The sequence below is a fragment of the Myotis nattereri genome (genome assembly GCF_964212035.1).
Source record: "Myotis nattereri genome assembly, chromosome: 2".
Classification (NCBI taxonomy): domain Eukaryota; kingdom Metazoa; phylum Chordata; class Mammalia; order Chiroptera; family Vespertilionidae; genus Myotis; species Myotis nattereri.
In genome coordinates, this window is record NC_138076.1 from 135,774,709 (window position 1) to 135,794,086 (window position 19,378).

Below are 19,378 nucleotides of genomic sequence, written 5' to 3' on the forward strand. Positions count from 1 at the left end.
AATCTTCCAAGTTCTGCTCTTCTCCTGTGTGTGCTGCCTCCTCCCCCCTCCCCCCCCCCCGCCCCCACCAACACCATGTGGTCATTTTCCCACTCAGTGATGAGAAAACACTCAATACTCACTAGCTAAAATATAGTAATTGAACATTAAAAATTTTAAGGGTGTTTGTTGTTAAAATATGCAAATGGATATTTTGTATCTTTGTGACAGGTTGTCAGACTCACCTCTTGGGATCTCCCTGTCCCCTTCTTATTTTCAAAGGGGTCTAGCCCTTGTGTTAATTCTCCATTTTCCTCCTGTTAAAGTCTATACCTTCACAAGAGAGCATGAAAAAAATGAACTCTGAAGCCTGTGGATCTGGGTTTAAATCTCCATTCTGTCATTGAACTAGCTGTGTGATGCTTTTCATTTTTTCCCCTGAGTATCACCTCTGTATAATGTCTAGATTAGGAAAACCACCTCATTAATTAATTGAAAAGATTAAATAAGCCATTTAAAGCCCTAGGTACTTAGTGTAAAACTTAATAGCTATTTTCCCTTATTCCCCCTCATTGGCATCAGGACATAAATTAGTATTGGACATGTTTGAGGATACCGCTCCCCAAATACTTTGTGACTTGGTGCTTTGTACATGCATTTGAGATAAGTGTCAAACATCCGTGTAAGAGTGAGGGAGGAATACTTGCAGGCAAGTACTAGTAAGCCTTCTTGTTACTACTGTAAACCATTCCTACAAGCATGCAAAAAACTTTGTTTTCCACAGAAAATCCTAATTCTACTTATTTTCTTAATTCTCAGTTGCTATTGGTATTATTTCACTATATCTCAATTTCAATATATACTGTACAAATTATATGTATGAACACAATATTTGCCTGTCACCAATATGTGAAGTAAAAAGCAAATTATGCATGATATTCTGTTAAGAGGTTTATTGAAACTGTTATTTTATTCCTGTAGGGCAGCAATCAGAGTATTTTTTACACATGGCAAGGCAGGGGCATCCAGGGGATCAAATCAAATTTAATAATAATAATAATAAAACTATTTTAAAGAGACTGAGATAAAGCTCTCTTGGCTGCCTTAAAAGCCAAGGATTAGTAGCAATGTTCTGACCTGAAATTTAGGTCTTGTGATTTCTTTCCAGGAGATTTTTTTTCAATGCATGAAAAACCTGTCTGAAATGGGTTTATTATTTAATTCATTCGTAGCTGGAAATCTGTGGGATTGTTGGAAGGCCTAGAAGTGCACAGAGGTATTTTTATTAATCATCTGGAAGCGAAAAATATTCTTTACCAAGTCACCAAACCTTTCTGCTATAATATGTTTAAGGTTCACTTTGCATTTATTTCAAATTTTGAAAATTTCAAGGACATGGAATTTAATCTCTGGCGCATAAGCCATGTTTAGGTAAGATTCATGCATTTTCAAAAGGAGGCTAAGCTTTGTGCTCAGTGATGTATATTTTAGGAATTCTCCACTTGGCTTAATTATGATTGTGTCTTGATTGCCAGAAGAAGTGAGTCAGCCTTCACCTTGTACTGAGACCCCTTGGAGAAGAGCTGGAAGCTAAGGGGCCAGATAGGGTGCGGGTCAGCGCCAGAAACGGCCTTTCCTAACGTGGCCAGAAGCGCTATCAGGCCGCGGCTTGCTGGCGGAAGCCCAGAGTGCTTTTCTTTTGCCAGAGATGTAAAGGAGCGGCTTGGAGAGAAAGCTAGGGAAAAAAATAAATAAAAGGTACCTTGAGTCACCCACTTCTTCTAGTCCCATTACCGCCTCTCAGAGAATATTCAGACCGTGAGAGGTCAGACCATTTCTATTGTTACCCTCGCTGAGACAGAGGTGGGGGGTGCGGGGGCGGGCAACTGGTGTCTACCCTTTGGGAGCGGGGTGGGGAGGCCCGGGTGGCCCGGGGATGTGCTTTGTTTAGCTTTGGGGCGGGCTCCCGGGTCCATGCAGCCCCGCCGGGTCCAGCCGGAGCGCTGGGAGGACGGGGGCAGCCGCAGCGGCCTCTGCGTCAAGGGGCGGTGGAGCGGGGAGGGGCGGCGCCCGGCCCCCCGCCTCCCTCCGGCCTCCCGCCTCCCGCCTCCCGCCTCCCGCCTCCCGCAGCCTGTCCGTACGGGCGGGTCCGGCTAGTGGGCGCCTCCATCACACACACACACACACACACACACACACACACACACACACACACACTCACCTCTCTCTCTCTCTCTCTCTCTCTCTCTCTCTCTCTCTCTCTCTCTCTCTCTCCTCTCCCCACGCGCGCGCTGCATCTCGTGCTCCTTCCCAGCCCCTCGCAGGCCCTGGCGAGTCCCTCGGTGCCTGCCCTCTGGGCTGCGACCCCTCAACCCGCCCCAGGGCCCGCCCTTGGCAGGCGGCCGCTGCTCGCCAGACCGCTCCTTCCCGGCCTCCCTCGCAGGCACCTGGCCCCGACCCGTTGGCACCGCAGCTCCTGTCGGACTTGGAAGCGGCCAGAGGAGCCGGTTGGACCCGCTAAGGGTAAGGCGCGCTCCCGCCGCCGAGGGCTCGGTTTATTAGGGTGGGGCTCGCCCGCAGCCACCCTGGGAGCCCGGGGACGCGGGCGGGAGCGGAATCGATGCTGGACCCGGGAAGGCTGTGTCCCGAGATGAGGGCAGGGAGGGAGGGAGACTCCAAAACGCTGGGCTCTGCAGGAGACCCTCCGGGCTGTGCGCCCTGCAGCCCATCCGAGCACCCCCGGAGGGGAGGTGAGGAGCGGAGCGTGGGGGGGAAGCACATGGGTCGAAACGTGCGGCCCTCCTCCTTTCCTTCTCGTCGTGGAAACTGCCCACGGCCTCCCCGAGAGACTGCTCCTTTCCAAGTCAGATCTGGATGGGCTGGGGGTCGGGTTCCCCCGGGGCAAGTCCAGGTGGAAAGCTGCGAGTGTCGCGACGGAGAAAGGCGCTCCCGAGGTTCTAGGTGCGTTGAAAACCCACCCCCGAGAGTGTGAGCGGCGAGGCGGGGAGGGAGCAGCCTCATTCCTCCTTGGCCCTGGTTGCTTTTGCTACTACTCGCGGCGACCGCCAAAGGCTGTGTGTTTTCACTGGAGCCCAACTACCTTTCGCCCGAGGCGTGGAGCGATCCGTGTTCCTAAAGTGAGTCTCTGCCCGAGCCGGTGCACGTGGCTACCTTGGACAGCACAGCCGGGCCCAGGTGCTCCTGCGCACCCGGGAATTGCAGAGCGCCGGTGAGGGTGTTGTTGCTGGGATTTCAAGGAGATGAGGGGGGGGGGGGGGGGGCGGGGGGTGACCTGGAAACCCAGACCATTTCTGCGTTTCATCCACAGGGCTGGTCTGCGAGTGGCCTGGACAGAGGACAATTCTGAGTTTAAGACAGCCTTTCATGAAGGCACTCCAACCAGCCTTATAAATAAGAATGAATGAATGAGATGTCATGTCTCTGACAGTTATTTGTCTCCCGCTGGGTGGCAGAGGCTTCGGGGGCCGGAATTAGTTTCTTTTCAGCAGGGAAGCGGCTTTTGCGCGCGCCTTGGCGGTGCAGGCAGCCAGCCCTAGGTTCGCGCTCTTAGTTTCCCTTCTCTTTCCTCGCCCCTGGAGGGGAAAGGCTGGAGTGAGAGGGGGCGGCCAGCACTCGGGCGCGGTGACGTCACAGTGTTTGGGTGCTTATGCAAATGACTGCGACGTTCCTTGGAGGTCTTAAAGGTAGACCCAGTCATTCGTCTGCACTATTTGTGTGGTTCCCCATGCAGAAAGCGAGAGGACTGAAGGCTCTGCTTCATGTACTTCGTTTGGGCTCCTCATCACCCAGCTTTTAAAGCTGCCCTATAGCGTTGCATTCCTGGTTGCTCAGGAAATATCCTGCTCTTACAAAGCGGCCCCGCTCAGATCCTGACCCCGCCCAGCCCCATGCTGCAAGAACTGGGATGCTGCTGATACCAACTGACTTGTCTTCAGAGCCTCGTACTGGGCTTGACTTGTAATAGGTTCTTCACTAGTACTTGATGCCTGAATTTTCCTTGAAGAGTCCGTGCATTGCTCTCAGTAAGTTCAGAGTATTCGACCATCAGAGTCGTGGATTTCATTTTTGTGAACATGAGTGCCATTGTTACCCACCTGTATCTTTGTTGCAATATATTATCCCACCAAATTTTGAATGGAATTCATTGGTGATTTTTCTCCAAATGAAGCATTCAGTGTATTCTCCCCCCACCCCCCAGAAAGACAGAAAAGAACTGTTTTGAAAGGAAGACAATCTGTTTGTTGACACTTCTTTTTCTGATTGCAGTTGTATACCTGATTCAAGAATTACTTTATACTCCCAATATGTATAACTCAAAATATAGTATTTTACTGACATTATGAAAAGTTTTCATACATGTTCTAGGAGATAAGTGCTCTATTATCCACTTAATAAATAAGAAATGCCATCTTAGTCCCTTCAGGCTGCCATAACAAAATACCATGAACTGGGTGGACTAAAAACAACAGAAATTTAACTTCTCCCAGTTCCGGAGGCTGGGAAGTCCAAGATCAAGGCACCAGCACATTCTAGGCATCTGGTGAGAACCAGATTCCTGATTTATAGATGGTGCCTTCTCATTGTGCCCTCACATAGTGGAAGGGTCTAAGTTAGCTCTGTTTTTATTTTTTTTTTTTAATTTTTATTTTTTGCTAGAGGCCCACTGCACGAATTTGTGCACATTGATAGTAAATTAATTAGAAGGTGGCCAGCGGGGCAGGACTGGGAGAGATGGGCCAGACACACCCTGGAGCCAGCCTCCCACCGTCCCTCCCCAGCTGGTTATACCTGGGTAGTGCTGGGGCTCGATGGGTGTCTGTGGAGTGAGCAGGGTCTCTCCGGCAGGTGGGGTCCCTTGGCCTGGCCTGTGGGGAATTAGGCCAAAACTGTTCCTCTGACACTCCCCAAAGTGTCCCAGAGTGTGAGAGACACTCTGCAAAGTTGCTGTCACTTGGCAGCTCCTGTGTTGAGCATCTGCCCCCTGGTGGTCAGTGCATATCATAGCTGTCGGTCGGTCAGTCAGTCACTTAGTCTTTTATATATATAGATTACTTCCTAAAAGTCCAACTTCTTATCACATGGGGTTAGGATTTCAACATTTGAATTTAATGGGGGAAGATAAACATTCAAACCAAAGCAAATAGTAAAGAATTTTTAAATTAGATAATAGCTATTCGAGAGACCAATAATCAGAAGAGATGCCTGACTCTTCAATAATTGAATACTTAAAATAACTTAGAATAATTACTAAAACCTAAAATCTATACTTATAATGATTTATTCAGTGATCACAGTTCAAATTTTACTATGTGTATGGTAGAAGATATACTTCCTATCAAAAAACAAAACTTTTTTATAAATGGGCAAGCATTTGCATTCTTTAGATCTCTGGGGTTATTCTCCATTTAAAAAATCATTGACTTAGAATGATAGACTTGAAAGAAACTTCAGTGATTATCAAAAGCTTTGAAAACTTCTACTTCTCAACTTCTATTACTACATGCATATGCATGATTAGATATAATAACATATTCCTATTCACAGTAGGTTTTAAAATAGTTTTTTGGGGGAAAACCAAGATGGCGGCATAGGTAAACACCGGAGATTGCTGCCTTGCACAACCACTTCAAAAATACAGCTAAGAGACGGAACGGACATCACCCAGAACCACAGGAAGGCTGGCTGAGTGGAAATTCTACAACTAGAAGGAAAGAGAAAAGCATACCGAGACTCAGAGGAGGCGCAGTGCGGAAGTAAAATACTAAGACACAGCTGATTCTCACAGCCAGTTGGCCTGGAGGTCAAATCCCCCCCAGTATTACCTACAACAATCAAGGCTTAACTACAAGACTGTGCACAAAGACCACAGGGGGTGCACCAAGAAAGCATAAAAAATGCGGAGACAAAGAAACAGGACAGAAATGACAGAAATGGAGGAAAGCAGAATGCAGGATATAGAGTTCAAAACCACACTTTTAAGGTCTCTCAAGAACTGTCTAGAAGTCACTGATAAACTTAGTAAGGCCCTTGAAAAGACTGGTGAGACTGCTGATAAATATAGTGAGATCCTCAAGAAATCTAATGAGACCCTCGATGTTGTGATAAAGAACCAACTAGAAATTAAGCATACACTGACTGAAATAAAGAATATTATACAGACTCCCAACAGCAGACCGGAGGAGTGCAAGAATCAAGTCAAAGATTTGAAATGCGAAGAAGCAAAAAACACCCAACCAGAAAACAAAATGAAAAAAGAATCCGAAAATACGAAGATAGTGTAAGGAGCCTCTGGGACAGCTTCAAGCGTACCAACATCTGAATTATAGGGGTGCCAGAAGAAGAGAGAGAGAGCAAGATATTGAAAACCTATTTGAAGAAATAATGACAGAAAACTTCCCCCACCTGGTGAAAGAAATAGACTTACAAGTTCAGGAAGCGCAGAGAACCCCAAACTAAAGGAATCCAAAGAGGACCACACCAAGACACATCATCATTAAAATGCCAAAAGCAAAAGACAAAGAGAGAATCTTAAAAGCAGCAAGAGAAAGAAACTCAGTTACCTACAAGGGAATACCCATACGACTGTCAGCTGATTTCTCAACAGAAACTTTGCAGGCCAGAAGGGAGTGGCAAGAAATATTCAAAGTGATGAAGGCCAAGAACCTTCAACCAAGATTCCTTTATCCAGCAAAGCTATCATTCAGAATTGAAGGTCAGATAAAGAGCTTCACAGATAAGGAAAAGCTAAAGGAGTTCATCACCACCAAACCAGTATTCTATGAAATGCTGAAAGGTATCCTTTAAGAAGAGGAAGAAGAAGAAAAAGGTAAAGATACAAATTTTGAACAACAAATATGCATCTATCAACAAGTGAATCTAAGAATCAAGTGAATAAATAATCTGATGAACAGAATGAACTAGTGATTATAATAGAATCAGGGACATAGAAAGGGAATGGACTGACTATTCTTGGGGGGGGGAAGGGTGTGGGAGATGCGGGAAGAGACTGGATAAAAATCATGCACCTATGGATGATGACAGTGGGTGGGGAGTGAGGGCGGAGGGTGGGGTGGGAACTGGGAGGAGTGGAGTTATGGGGGGAAAAAAGAGGAACAAATGTAATAATCTGAACAATAAAGATTTAATTAAAAAAAAAGAATTAAAAAAATAAATAAAATAGTTTTTGAGCAGATGGGTTTATTAACAAAAATCATAGGCATAATCTGATATATGAAAACATTTAAGATTATATGGCAGAAATCTTAGATTTATTTCCAATTTTCCTTATAGCATAAAACAAATATTCTTCTAGACATATTTAGTGAATATTTTTAAATAAAAAAATTATCTGCTTAAATATTAACTTTGATCAATAGTGATTGTCTCATATTTCTTGGTGAAAAACAAACTATCTACTGGAATGCAGGGTGATTTTAAGTGCACAATGTCGCTTGATATACGATAGAGCTCTTTTCAGTCTTAAAGGTCACTTTATTTCTTCGTGATTACTAAGGTACGCTTTCACATAAGATTAATTGATTACTAAGATATTCTTTCACATAGGATTAATTGATTATTATCTTTGAGTAGAATGCTTACCCTGGGAACTTTTCACCTATCAAATTGAAAAATCAAGATGCAGAATTGTGAATACTGGTATAGTAACAGTTGTGTAAAAAATGAAATAGGTTGGGTAGATGAAGAAAAAGCACATTAACTTGACTATACCTGAGGAAACAGCATAAAGGTGATAGAACTAGTAGAAGTTGTGCAGCTGGTAAATAATAGAGTGAGGACACAACTCCAAGTTTGTCAGATTAAAATCAATGCTGTTAGCCATGCATTAGTTAAATTACTATGCCAACAGTTTATCTTTATATAATTCAATAAAGGTAGACCTTTAGATAATTTATGTCTTGCAAATCACAATTTCTTATATGTCAGGTGGTTCCTTCCAGCAAAAATAATTTGGGAAATTAGCTTATTTCAGTTTTTCAATGGTTATATTTATTCATTTAGTCAACTACTATTTATTAAGCTCTAGGGGGAAACAATGCAAATTAAAACTTTTTTTTTCTCAAAACCTTTTCCATATCAAAACCTTGTTGATAAGGTTTCAAGTAGTCACCATGAGAAGTTTTGTCCTTTTTCTAGAGATGTGTCTATTATTTAAAACTAGTAGCCCAGTGTATGAAATTCATGCACATTAAAAGGGAATTAATTAAAGGAAATATTATAATATTGCTATAAAAGAAAATTAGTAAAATGTATATGAAAATAATATATAAATTTGTTAATAAATAAACAATCACAACATGATATAATAACAACAAAGACATGATAAAAAAACAACATGATGTAAAAATAACATTGATACAATGAGTGATAAATTGATTAAACTTACTCTAATATCTCTCTGTATACCGCAGTAAGAGTGAAAACACCTTCAGAGTGCTTGACTAATATCCCTTGTGACAAAATATTTACAACTTTAACTTTAACATCACATGCTCTTCAAACTCAAGAGAAAGTAACATATAACTGACCATGTGCAAAAACAGGTTCAGGTAGGAATATTCCTACTCTGTCTAGAGTTTGTCCTTGTGATTTGTTAATAGTCATCGCAAATGCTTGCATCACAGGAAACTGTCTTCAAATTAATTTAAATGGGAGCCCAGTGTCAGATGGGGACAATTCAATTCTTGGAATCAGAACAACCTCTCCTTCTTCAGATCCTGTTAATACTTCAGTTTTGATAATGTTGGGTTGCAATCTTTTGATAATAAATCTGGTACCATTACAAAGACCCCATTTACTATTAAGATTTCTCAATAGCATGATGATTGCACTCACTTTCAATTTTAATTTATGACATGGCATTCCCAAAGGAGTAATGCCATTAAGAAATTCGATGGGAAAATTTTCCTTTTCAGCATCATCTGTTGAATCAATGGAATCATCACTCAAATATGTGTGAAAATCTCCATTGAGTATATCCAAAATTTCTTCATTTAATTTTTGAACGTGCTCATTTTTTGGACAAAGAATCTCATGTTTAGATAGATATATTTTTAATATTATCTATGGATATAGTATTTCCAAAGGTAGCTTCAATAATAGATCTGTTACAAATCATTTCACAGGGTTTTTCAGTAATATTCATTGCCCATCTCCAAGTTTTACTAACCATTCACTATAAACAGAATTCTCTGATCTCATATTTGTTTTGAGACAACTTTCTGAAACATCACAAAACATTACAGTACTTTAAACTCGTTTGTACTATGGTTGATCACATAGCATGTGGCACAATACTGAGACATTGCTGAAAATCCCCTCCGAGAGGGAGAGCTTTCCCACCAAATGCAACATTCAAATTCATAATTTCTCTTAGTAATCTGCCTCAGGGCGCTGCAGGTGCTCTGAGGGCGGGTTTCTCCCTCAGGACTCGTCCCAGCCAGAAACAGCTTGGGGAGGGTGCCTCAGGGCCAGTGGGACTGATGAAAGTGGGGGAGGTGGCAGGGAGGTGGTGTCTGCCCTTCTGATCATTTGCACACTCCTGCAGGCCATCAGAAGCACTCTGGCAGCCATCACCACAGCAACCCAGGACTCAGTGCCTTCGCATTCTGAGGGAAGGTTCCTCCCTCAGGCCTCACCGTCAACAGCTCAGGGAGGGCACCTCAGGGTCGGTGGTACTGATGGAAGTGGCGCGGGGGGGGGGGGGGGCATGGAGGCATGCCTGTGCTTCTGATCACTTGCACACTGTGTTTTATACCACAGCATGTGGCATTGACTGTGAAGGTCGCCACGGCAACCCAGTGCTGACTGCAGGACTGATTCTGGTTGGTCGAGCCTCCGGTCATTACGGTTGTTACTGACCCAGGATTTTTATATATTAGGATATTGGTAATGATTTTCTTTCAGAATTTTCTTCATAGTCTTCCTATTAATCTTCACCAAATTTTAATTGTTTGGTTTTAGCATATAGATTCTAGTTTTGGAAACAACTAAACATCTAATCATAAAGGCAAAAATATAGGTTACATGGTCATGTTAAATAATTATATTTTCTTAGGGTTACCATCCACTCTGTCTTATTAATTAACATTAGTATGATGGGCTGCTTCTCTGACTTCTAAAGTAAAAATAACAGCAATTCCATGAAATAATTTTATTTTTTCTAGCAACAACTGACAGAATTCTTGGAGTATCATTTCTAAAGCCTCCTGATCCAGCTTTGAATAGAAGCACACGTGTTTAATCACTTTTTAAAACTGACAGTCTCATTGGTTTGTAGACAAGCCTTGTACACTGCTTGGTCTGTATCTGAAAAGGGTATAAGATACAATATAACAGAAGATGAACTAGAGAAAGAAAAACTGCCGAAGTGATGGCGGTGCTTTTCTTGAGGTGTTTGAGAGACTGTTCACACAAATACCGTGAGGTATTTTTTACTACTTTCTGTTTGTATTTATGTTGTTCCTTGTGTTTGGTGTGGTCTCACTCTCTCTGCCCAACTCTTATGTCACTTCTATCCAACATTACTGGACTCTGTTACTGTAATGAAGCTGGGTCATTTAAATTATGCAATATAGTGTAATTATTTGAGATATGCCTTTCTCTCTTAGATATAAGCAACTTAAAGCAGATCTTGTATGTTTCATTTATGTTTGTATCCCTGAATGTTCATCATAATATCAAATGAGTGAATAAATGAATACATTAACAGAAGAGATTCTGTATAAAAGAAATTTATAGGAGTGGCATGCAATTGTTTATGTAGTTCTACAAGCAATAAAATGGGACCTATACTTTAGTTAGAAAGGAAAAAAAGAAAAATTTTTTAAAAAGAGTCACAAAATTTTAAAAAAAATATTTTTATTGATTTCAGAGAGGAAGGGAGAGGGAGAGAGAGAAACATCGACAATGAGAGAGAATCATTGACGGGCTGCCTCCTGCATGCCCCCTAATGGGGATGGAGCCTGCCTGCAACCAAGGCATGTGCCCTTGACTGGAATCGAGCTCGGGACCCTTCAGTCTGAAGGCCGATGCTCTATGCACTGAGCCAAACAAGCTAGGGCAAGTGTCAAGAAATTTGAATTACAAATGAACAGAGAATATTTTATGCATTGAGTTTGTCCTATCAAAGTGGAATTTTGAAAGAAGGAAGATGTTAGCTAAAATAAAATCTGTATGAAGCTCATGTGAACTATACAATTCTTATACTTGTGGAAATGTTAAGCTCTGAAAGGCCAACAATCATATGTTTTATATTCTGTAGAAAGATGTTTTATCATATAAATTAATAAGAAATGGTATTTATTAATTTTAGTGTTTTCCTTATTAAATATTATCATTTTAATTTAAAATTTTACAGATACCTGCAGAATATTGGACACACAGATCCAGGATCCGTAAGACTTTACCACCTTGAATCAAGGATTTAGTTGATATCCTCCTCTGTCTTTTCTTCATATCAACTAAATTATTTTTTAAAATAATTAACAAATTTGCCATAAGAGAATTTAAGAAAAATAATACAACCCACACTCTCTAATGCCTAAGAATAGCAAGATGATAAAAAAAGAATTAGAAGATGAAGTTATTGAATCTGCCAAAGACCTTCTTTCCAATGAAGATGCAGCTGATGATGCTTTTAAGAAAAGTGAACTAATTGTTGATGTCCAAAAAGAGAACCACACAGATGCTAAAGTATCTAACATCAAAGATGAAAGACGAGGTTGGAACAATAGGCTACAATACATCCTTGCCCAAGTTGGATTTTCTGTAGGTCTAGGAAATGTGTGGCGATTCCCATACCTATGTCAGAAGAATGGGGGTGGTAAGTTTTATTTTTTTAAGTGATACATTGCTGAATAGATTTCAATTGATTATCTCAAATAGCTGCTGTTGTTGCTAGAGTCTCAGTAGTTTAGAAACTATGAATTTTATTATAAAGCTAGGGAAATTCCTTTGTTGAAAATGAGTTTCACTGTTTTCAGAATAGGTTCCCATAGGAGCAGATGGCTTGCTATGAATACACAAGGATTGCTTTAAAGGTAATACATTCTCAGATTCTTTCTGTGGATTCTATTAAAAATCTCTAAATTACTGACTTTTTAAACAAATGTTGCATTCCTTGTACCTGTTGGTTATTCTCTTTGGGGAAAAACACTGAAGTTTCTGGTATAAGGCAATATTTGTGAAGACAAAATTTTCTCTCTATGACTTATTAAATCTGAATTTTTAAAGTTGTTTTACTCTCCATAAAAACAAAAATGACATATCATTTAGAATGATTATAGTCTTCTAATGCTGACCAGAACTTTAAAGATTTCAGTAGAAGGGATTTAATGGGATCCTTTACAATAAAGAGTAATATGCAAATTGACCATCACTCCCTCACAAAGATGGCTGCCTATGACCAGGCCGGCAGGGGCTTAGTAAGGGATGACCAAACGACTGAACAGCAGACTGCATGGGGCAATCAGGCCGACAGGGGTGTTAGTGAGGGATGACCAAATGACTGAACAGCATGCTGTGTGGGGCAACCAGGCTGGCGGGGGTGGGGGGCCATGAGGGGTGACCAGGCTGGCATGGGGCCAGTAAGAGGCAACCAGGCCAGCAGGAGGGCAGTTAGGGGTGACCAGGCTGGCGGGGGGTGGGGTGGGTGCAGTTAGGGGCAACCAGGTCAGCAGGGGACAGTTGGGGGTGATTAGGCTGGCAGGGTTGGCAGTTAGGGGCTACCAGGCCAGCAGAGGGGGCCAGTTGGGGGTGCCAAGCTGGTGGGGGGTGGGGGGCTGTTAGGAGCGACCAGGCAGGCAGGCAGGTGAGCAATTAGGAGCCAGTGGTCCAGGATTGTGAGAGGGATATCCAACTGTAGTTAGGCCCAATCCTGGCAGTCGGATATCCCCCAAAGAGTCCCTGATTGAAGAGGGTTCAGGCTGGGCTGAGGGGGACCCCCCATGCATGAATTTCATGCGCCAGGCCTCTAGTAATTAATATTATACCAGTCATTCTTTATCCTTAAATATCATACATATTTGGGTCCCAATTCTGTAGTATTTGGAGGACAATGTTTTGTTTTAAAGAAAACTTTAAAGAAATTAGAATCCTTAGTTTTAAACAAAAATATATACATCAGCATGATACTGTAGTTTTTTTGTATTTGTGCATATAAATACTAGGGGTTATTTAGCAAATATTTCTTAAAAATTAAGGGGGGTGGACACATACAAAGGAATAGATTGTTTGTGTAGGACATAATCTTTATAGTACACCAAAGTCAAACTGAATGTTTACTAACATTTAGTTTGAAGCTTTATTATTTATATATACATGGAAGTTGTTAAAATAAGCATGGCTAAAAACTAAATATTTTATGTGCCTCATTTCAGTACCCAAAGGATAGAAAGAATATTTTGGTATTTGATTCCAGTTTGTGATAGTTTTGTTGACTGAACAAATATTTTTAATTTTTATGTGATTGCCACCTACAAATCAAATGAAATAATATAACCATTCAATATGAAATTTCTTCTTAGCCACTATAGATAAAAGGGTTATGGTGACAAAATAAGGTTTAAAATCTTGCATAGTTAATTCAACCAGGCACAAAATCACAGGTTTGAAAAAATTAGCCTGTTTGACATCTTCCTGAGTGGTCGGAATCAATACATAGTCGGTGATCCACTACAGATCACATCATTCCACTGAAATTGTGAGCTCCTTTGTGAGTCGGTAACATCACATTAATTATTTATCAAATCAGCTATAAGCAGCTGTGCACTACCCTGCTTTGTGTTTCTCACAAATCACTTCATTTGTCAAGACTTTGAGAAGATGAAATCTAATTTTCAGACCTCTCCCCTTATAAACCTTATTCATACTGTAAAGGAAGAAAGTTTTCTTGACTGAAGAGTCAGGTTGCCTTCCACTTAATACAATTTTTGTCTTGATGGAGAGCTGAGAAAGAATTTCGTATTTAGTAATTAGCAAAGTGGCTCTTCTTTCTAATTTTCATGTGAAAGTAGTCAAAATACCCTTCCTAATATTGTTTCCTTTCTTCAAATCACAAATACTAGAGAGTGATATTACAAAATGCCAGTGAACTTTTCTCATTTCAAGATGGCTGTTAGAGTACAAAAGATTTTGCTCAATATGCAGTCTAGCATTGAGCCTTCTAGGTACTCAAGTGGTATCTTCTGGCTGCTGAGTCAAAGAGCCTCGCTACCCAAATCTTACTTATTCATTATTTGAGGCACTTTATGAATAATATGAATAAAAAGTAATAAACCTGATGTAAGTTGATTTGTCTGAAAATATACTTAAAGCACAATGGTTAAGCTTAATAAGTGGTATAACATAGAAGCTACCAGCTCAAAGTTTGAAATCAATTTGACTATGAAGCCTAGCTCAGTGGTCGGCAAACTGTGGCTCACGAGCCACACGCGACTCTTTGGCCCCTTGAGCGTGGCTCTTCCACAAAATACCACGTGTGGGCGCGCATGTACAGTGCGATTGAAACTTCGTTCCCCATGCGCAGAAGTCGGTATTTTGTGGAAGAGCCACACTCAAGGGGCCAAAGAGCCGCATGTGGCTCGGGAGCCGCAGTTTGCCGACCACTGGAGCTCTTTCGGACACGAGGCATGTGATCTTTTATAAGTTATCGTACTTTTTCTGGCTTATTTCTCACACCTATAAAATGAGGAAAATAAATAGTACTTATGGCACTTACCCATTGGATTCTTATAAGGAATAAATGAGTAACTAACTACATGTACCTGACAAATGGTAAATAGTCATATTTTAGCCAAGACTATTTTTAATATTAGATTAAAATAATCTAATATTTTTAATATTAGATTAAATTGAGTTAGAGAAAAAAGCTAAGTATCTAATATAATGTCTTGCATACATAACTGAGGAAAGATTTCCAATGAGTCCAGTCTTAATTAATTCTCTTTTTTTCTCCCCTGGTCATTCACTCACACATAAACCCATTCATATTCTAGGATTTGATGCAGGTGTTAAAATGCACTTTCATTTCTTTTGGAAACATTTTCAGGTTATTAGTGTCTGAATGTTACAAATCATTTTAGAATTAGAAATTTGGTAGCTCTGTTCTATAAGCTATGCATCCATGCTTTACATTATTTATTCCTTTGAACAATCAATTCAAGTCCGAAAGACTAAAAGTCAGCCATAATACAGTAAAAATCACTGACCACTGTATTAGGGAAAATTCTTGCATATAGTCATTATTTCAGCATTAGATAAATATTGAGATAAATAATTTGAAAAAATATTAATATTTAACTCTTCATCTGAATACCTGAACAATTTGTACAGCTTCCTAAATCTATTTAATACAACTTAACATTTTTAAAAATTGGAAGATGTAATAAATGGCCTTTTATTTAAAAAGGGAATTAGTACAATTGATTTCATAACTCACCTGACAGTATCTGGTTGTACAAAACTCCAATAAGAAATTTGAATGTAGGTCTTACAGGTTATTTAAGGAATGATTTGTATACATATTCTCAGGTAGAAGTGAGTATAAGTTTCACATTTAACTTTATCAATTAATAGTCTAATATTAACTTTGTCAAATGGTACATTTAAAAATCACTATATATATATATATACATACATATATATATATATATATATATATATATATATATATATCTTAATTTGCGATTTAGCTATAATATATTTTTTAAGCATAGAAACTGTACTAAAAGGATAATAGCATATCCTATCTAATAAAAGAGAAACATGGTAATTAGCGTACGACCGCTACACTTCCCATTGGCTAATCAGTGAGATATGCAAATTAACTGCCAGCCAAGATGGCAGCTGGCAGCCAGACAGCTTGAAACTAACATGAGGCTTGCTTGCTTCAGTGACGGAGAAAACCAACATTCCCCGCCTGCCTTGCCAGCTTCTGAGCCTGCAGTTTAAGAAACATTGTAACAAATATAGAAGCTAAACAAAACCCCAGAAACCTGCTTTCAGGGAGCCCGGGATCTCAGAGCTGGAGTTGATACAGAGTTTCGATTATAGAATGCAAACAAACCAGATACCTTCTTTCAGCAGCAGAGGCCTCAGAGCTGGAGCAAGAGCTAAAGCTGGCCCAGAATAAAAAGAAAAAAGAAAAAAAGGAGCAGTTGGGAGCTTCATTCAGCCTGAAAACAGCCCTCAGCCCCTGACCCAGACTGGCCAGGCACCCCAGTGGGGACCGCCCCCCTGAAGGGTGTGTGACCAGCTGCAAACAGCCATCATCCCCTCATCCAGGCTGGCCAGGTACCCCAGTGGGGACCCCCACCCTGATCCAGGACACCCTTCAGGGCAAACCAGCCAGCCACACCCATGCACCAGGCCTCTATCCTATATAGTAAAAGGGTAATATGCCTCCCAGCACCGGGATCAGCGGAGCCGAGAGGCCTCCCGGCACCGGGATCAGTGTGACAGGGGGCAGCGCCCAAACCCCCTGATCAGCCCTGCTCTGTGCCTGATAGGGGGGAGCTCCCCAACCCCCTGATCACCCTGCGGCTCTGTGTGTCAGAGTGCGGCGCCCCAACTCCCCAATCGGCCCTGCTCTGATCCCGACCAGGGGCTGCACCTAGGGATTAGGCCTGCCCTCTGCCACCCGGGAGCAGGCCTAAGCCAGCAGGTGATTATCTCCTGAGGGGTCCCAGACTGCGAGAGGGCACAGGCCGGGTTGAGGGACCCCCCCACCCCCCCGAGTGCACAAATTTTTGTGCACCGGGCCTCTAGTATTTTATAATAGACTAGTGGCCCGGTGCACAAAATTTGTGCAGGGTGGGGGGCGGTGTCCCTCAGCCTGGCCTGCACTCTCTCCAATCTGGGACCCTATGGACATCCCTCTCACAATTTGGAACCGCTGACTCCTAACCGCTTGCCTGCCTGCTTGCCCGATCACCCCCTAACTTCTCCCCTGCCGGCCCGATCTCCCCCAACTGCCCTCCACTGTCACAACCCACCTCCTCTGCTGGGACCCACCTCCTCTGTGCAAGGTGGCGGAGATGACAGAACTGGCCTCCTCTGTGTTATGCAGAGCGGCCCCCAGGCCCCACCACCACTGTGCGCGTGGCCATCTTGTGGTGGCCATCTTGTGACAACATAATGTGTGAAGGCCACCTAAGCTTTTATTAGTATAGATAGTATAGATGGTGGCCATCTTGTGATGGCCTTCTTGTGATGACGTCACGCACAAGGGCCCCCTAAGCTTTTATTAGTATAGATATGAAATGCCTTTGTTTCTGTAAATCTCACCACCCCATCACAGAATTTTGGAAAATAAAAAATTGCTTGTTTCCTAAAGTGTACTTTTTATATGAGGTATATATAGGGAAAATGACATTTCTCTGTGTTAGAGGTTATTGTATTTTTTATATTTTTAGTTGAAGCAGCCATTTATTCTCCTTTGTTGTTATTTAAGAAGAAAAGTCAGTTTTAGTAACATAAAATTTCATTCATTTTAATTTATCTGATTTGCAGTACATGATTTATATCAATAGATGAATTTGAACAAAATTTAATAAAGTACTTCATAAATATTGTATGAATAAGATTTTTATGATGCCTGGCTGGTGTGGCTCAGTGTTTGAGTGTCAACCTATGAAATAGGAGGTCACAATTCCATCCCTGGTCAGGGCATATGCCCAGGTTGCAGGCTCAATCCCCAGTGGAGGGCATGCAGAAGGCAGCCAATCATTGATTCTCTGTCATCATTGATGTTTATATCTTTCTTTCCCTCTCTCTTCCTCACGGAAACCAATAAAAATATTTTTTTTTTTAAAAAAAGATTTCATGAGTTTGTGAAACCTACTTGAGAAAATAATTAATGTTAAGGAGTCAATTATTTTTATGGATAATTAAGTTGTTTATCCTTTCATTAAAATGAAACCGAGCTATTCATTGATATACTTACTTTTATCATAATTATTTTTTATCAGAAATTCTTTGTAGCAGACAAATTGAGGTTTCAAATACTAGAAAGTTTAAAGTAATGAAATTGCATTTTCTTTAAAGTCCTTTATACTTATTATATATAGAAGTTCAAATATCATCTTTTATGAGATAATGAGAATTAGTGTATTCTCTACTGTGACTGTTAAAAATGTAATCTATTTTATTTGTTCTTGTCTCTGTAGGTGCATATCTTTTGCCATTTTTTATATTGCTTATGATAGTAGGTGTTCCACTTTTTTTTCTGGAACTTGCTCTGGGGCAAAGAATTCGACGAGGAAGCATTGGTGTGTGGAATTACATAAGCCCTAAATTGGGTGGTATTGGATTTACAAGTTGTGTAGTAAGTTTCCTGATATAGTATATGCCATAAAATTTTTATAGTGTTTGGATTTATATTATTTGTATTTAAATAAAATACTCATGTATTTCTACTGAACTGTTTATCTTCTAAAAACACTATAGGAGATTTTACTAATATACAAAACAAGATGAAGTATATTAATATAGTTAAATCTTATTAATGCATGTTCTTAAGACCTGTGAGAGACTTTTTTTCAGAAAAGATAATGTGTTTTAAATGAAAATAAAATGAATAAGATTTTTAAAATGTTAAATGGGGTCATATACATGTAATCTCATTGTTTCAAAGGAAGGGGCATCAGAGGTTTAATGTAACCACATTATTTTATTTTGCAGGTGAGCTTGTTTGTGGGTCTCTACTACAATGTCATCATTGGCTGGAGTGTGTTTTATTTTTCTCAGTCTTTTCAGTTCCCTCTACCTTGGGATAACTGTCCAATGGTGAAAAATGCTACACATTCTTGTAAGACATGGCCAATATAATGTTTTTATATTTAATGATTATAAAGTTGGTAAAGGAATGAGCTTTCAAGATTTTTAAAAATAATGTAGAAAAGATTATTATCTTAACAACTTTCCTCACATTTAGGATTGCCATACTCAGAGAAATAGAGCTTGGGCACCATCTAAGTTGACTAGCTCTTCCCAAGTTACTTCTTCTCAGTTAAGCATAGTTGGTGTACAATATACTAGTAGTTATAATAGTTTCAGGTATACAATGTGGTGACTTGATATCTCTATAAGTTACAATGTAATAACCCCACTAATTCTAGTAATCATCTGTTAATGTGCAAACCTTTCCCAATATTATTGACTACATTCTCCTGCTCGAGTCGTTTTGTTGTGCCCCATGATATTAGGGTGAAATATTGTTAACTTTGACAGCCTTTAATTTTGTACACCTCTTTTGATGCCTTATAGTTTTTGTTAAAATAAAAACAAAGTACAAAAAAAAGTACTATTGAAGTAATTGTTTTTATTTCATAGTTTTTCTATCATTTATTTTTATATCCTA

The 19,378-nt window shown here is 40.6% G+C and overlaps 1 protein-coding gene across 2 annotated transcripts in view; it reads left to right on the forward strand.

Moving 5' to 3' along the window:
* The first annotated feature begins 2,158 nt into the window (after positions 1-2,158).
* The window catches only part of SLC6A15 (solute carrier family 6 member 15), a 45,087-nt gene continuing 27,867 nt past the window's right edge, over positions 2,159-19,378 (forward strand). Inside the window, exons 1-4 of one of the 2 annotated variants that reach the window (XM_081084169.1) lie at positions 2,159-2,502; positions 11,378-11,842; positions 18,186-18,343; positions 18,700-18,826. In XM_081084169.1, the coding sequence (XP_080940295.1) occupies positions 11,557-11,842; positions 18,186-18,343; positions 18,700-18,826 (571 nt within the window). In that variant the 5' untranslated portion in view covers positions 2,159-2,502; positions 11,378-11,556. Of the gene's footprint in view, positions 2,503-10,089; positions 11,843-18,185; positions 18,344-18,699; positions 18,827-19,378 lie in introns of those variants that run through there. The other variant, XM_081084168.1, reaches the window with a different exon arrangement.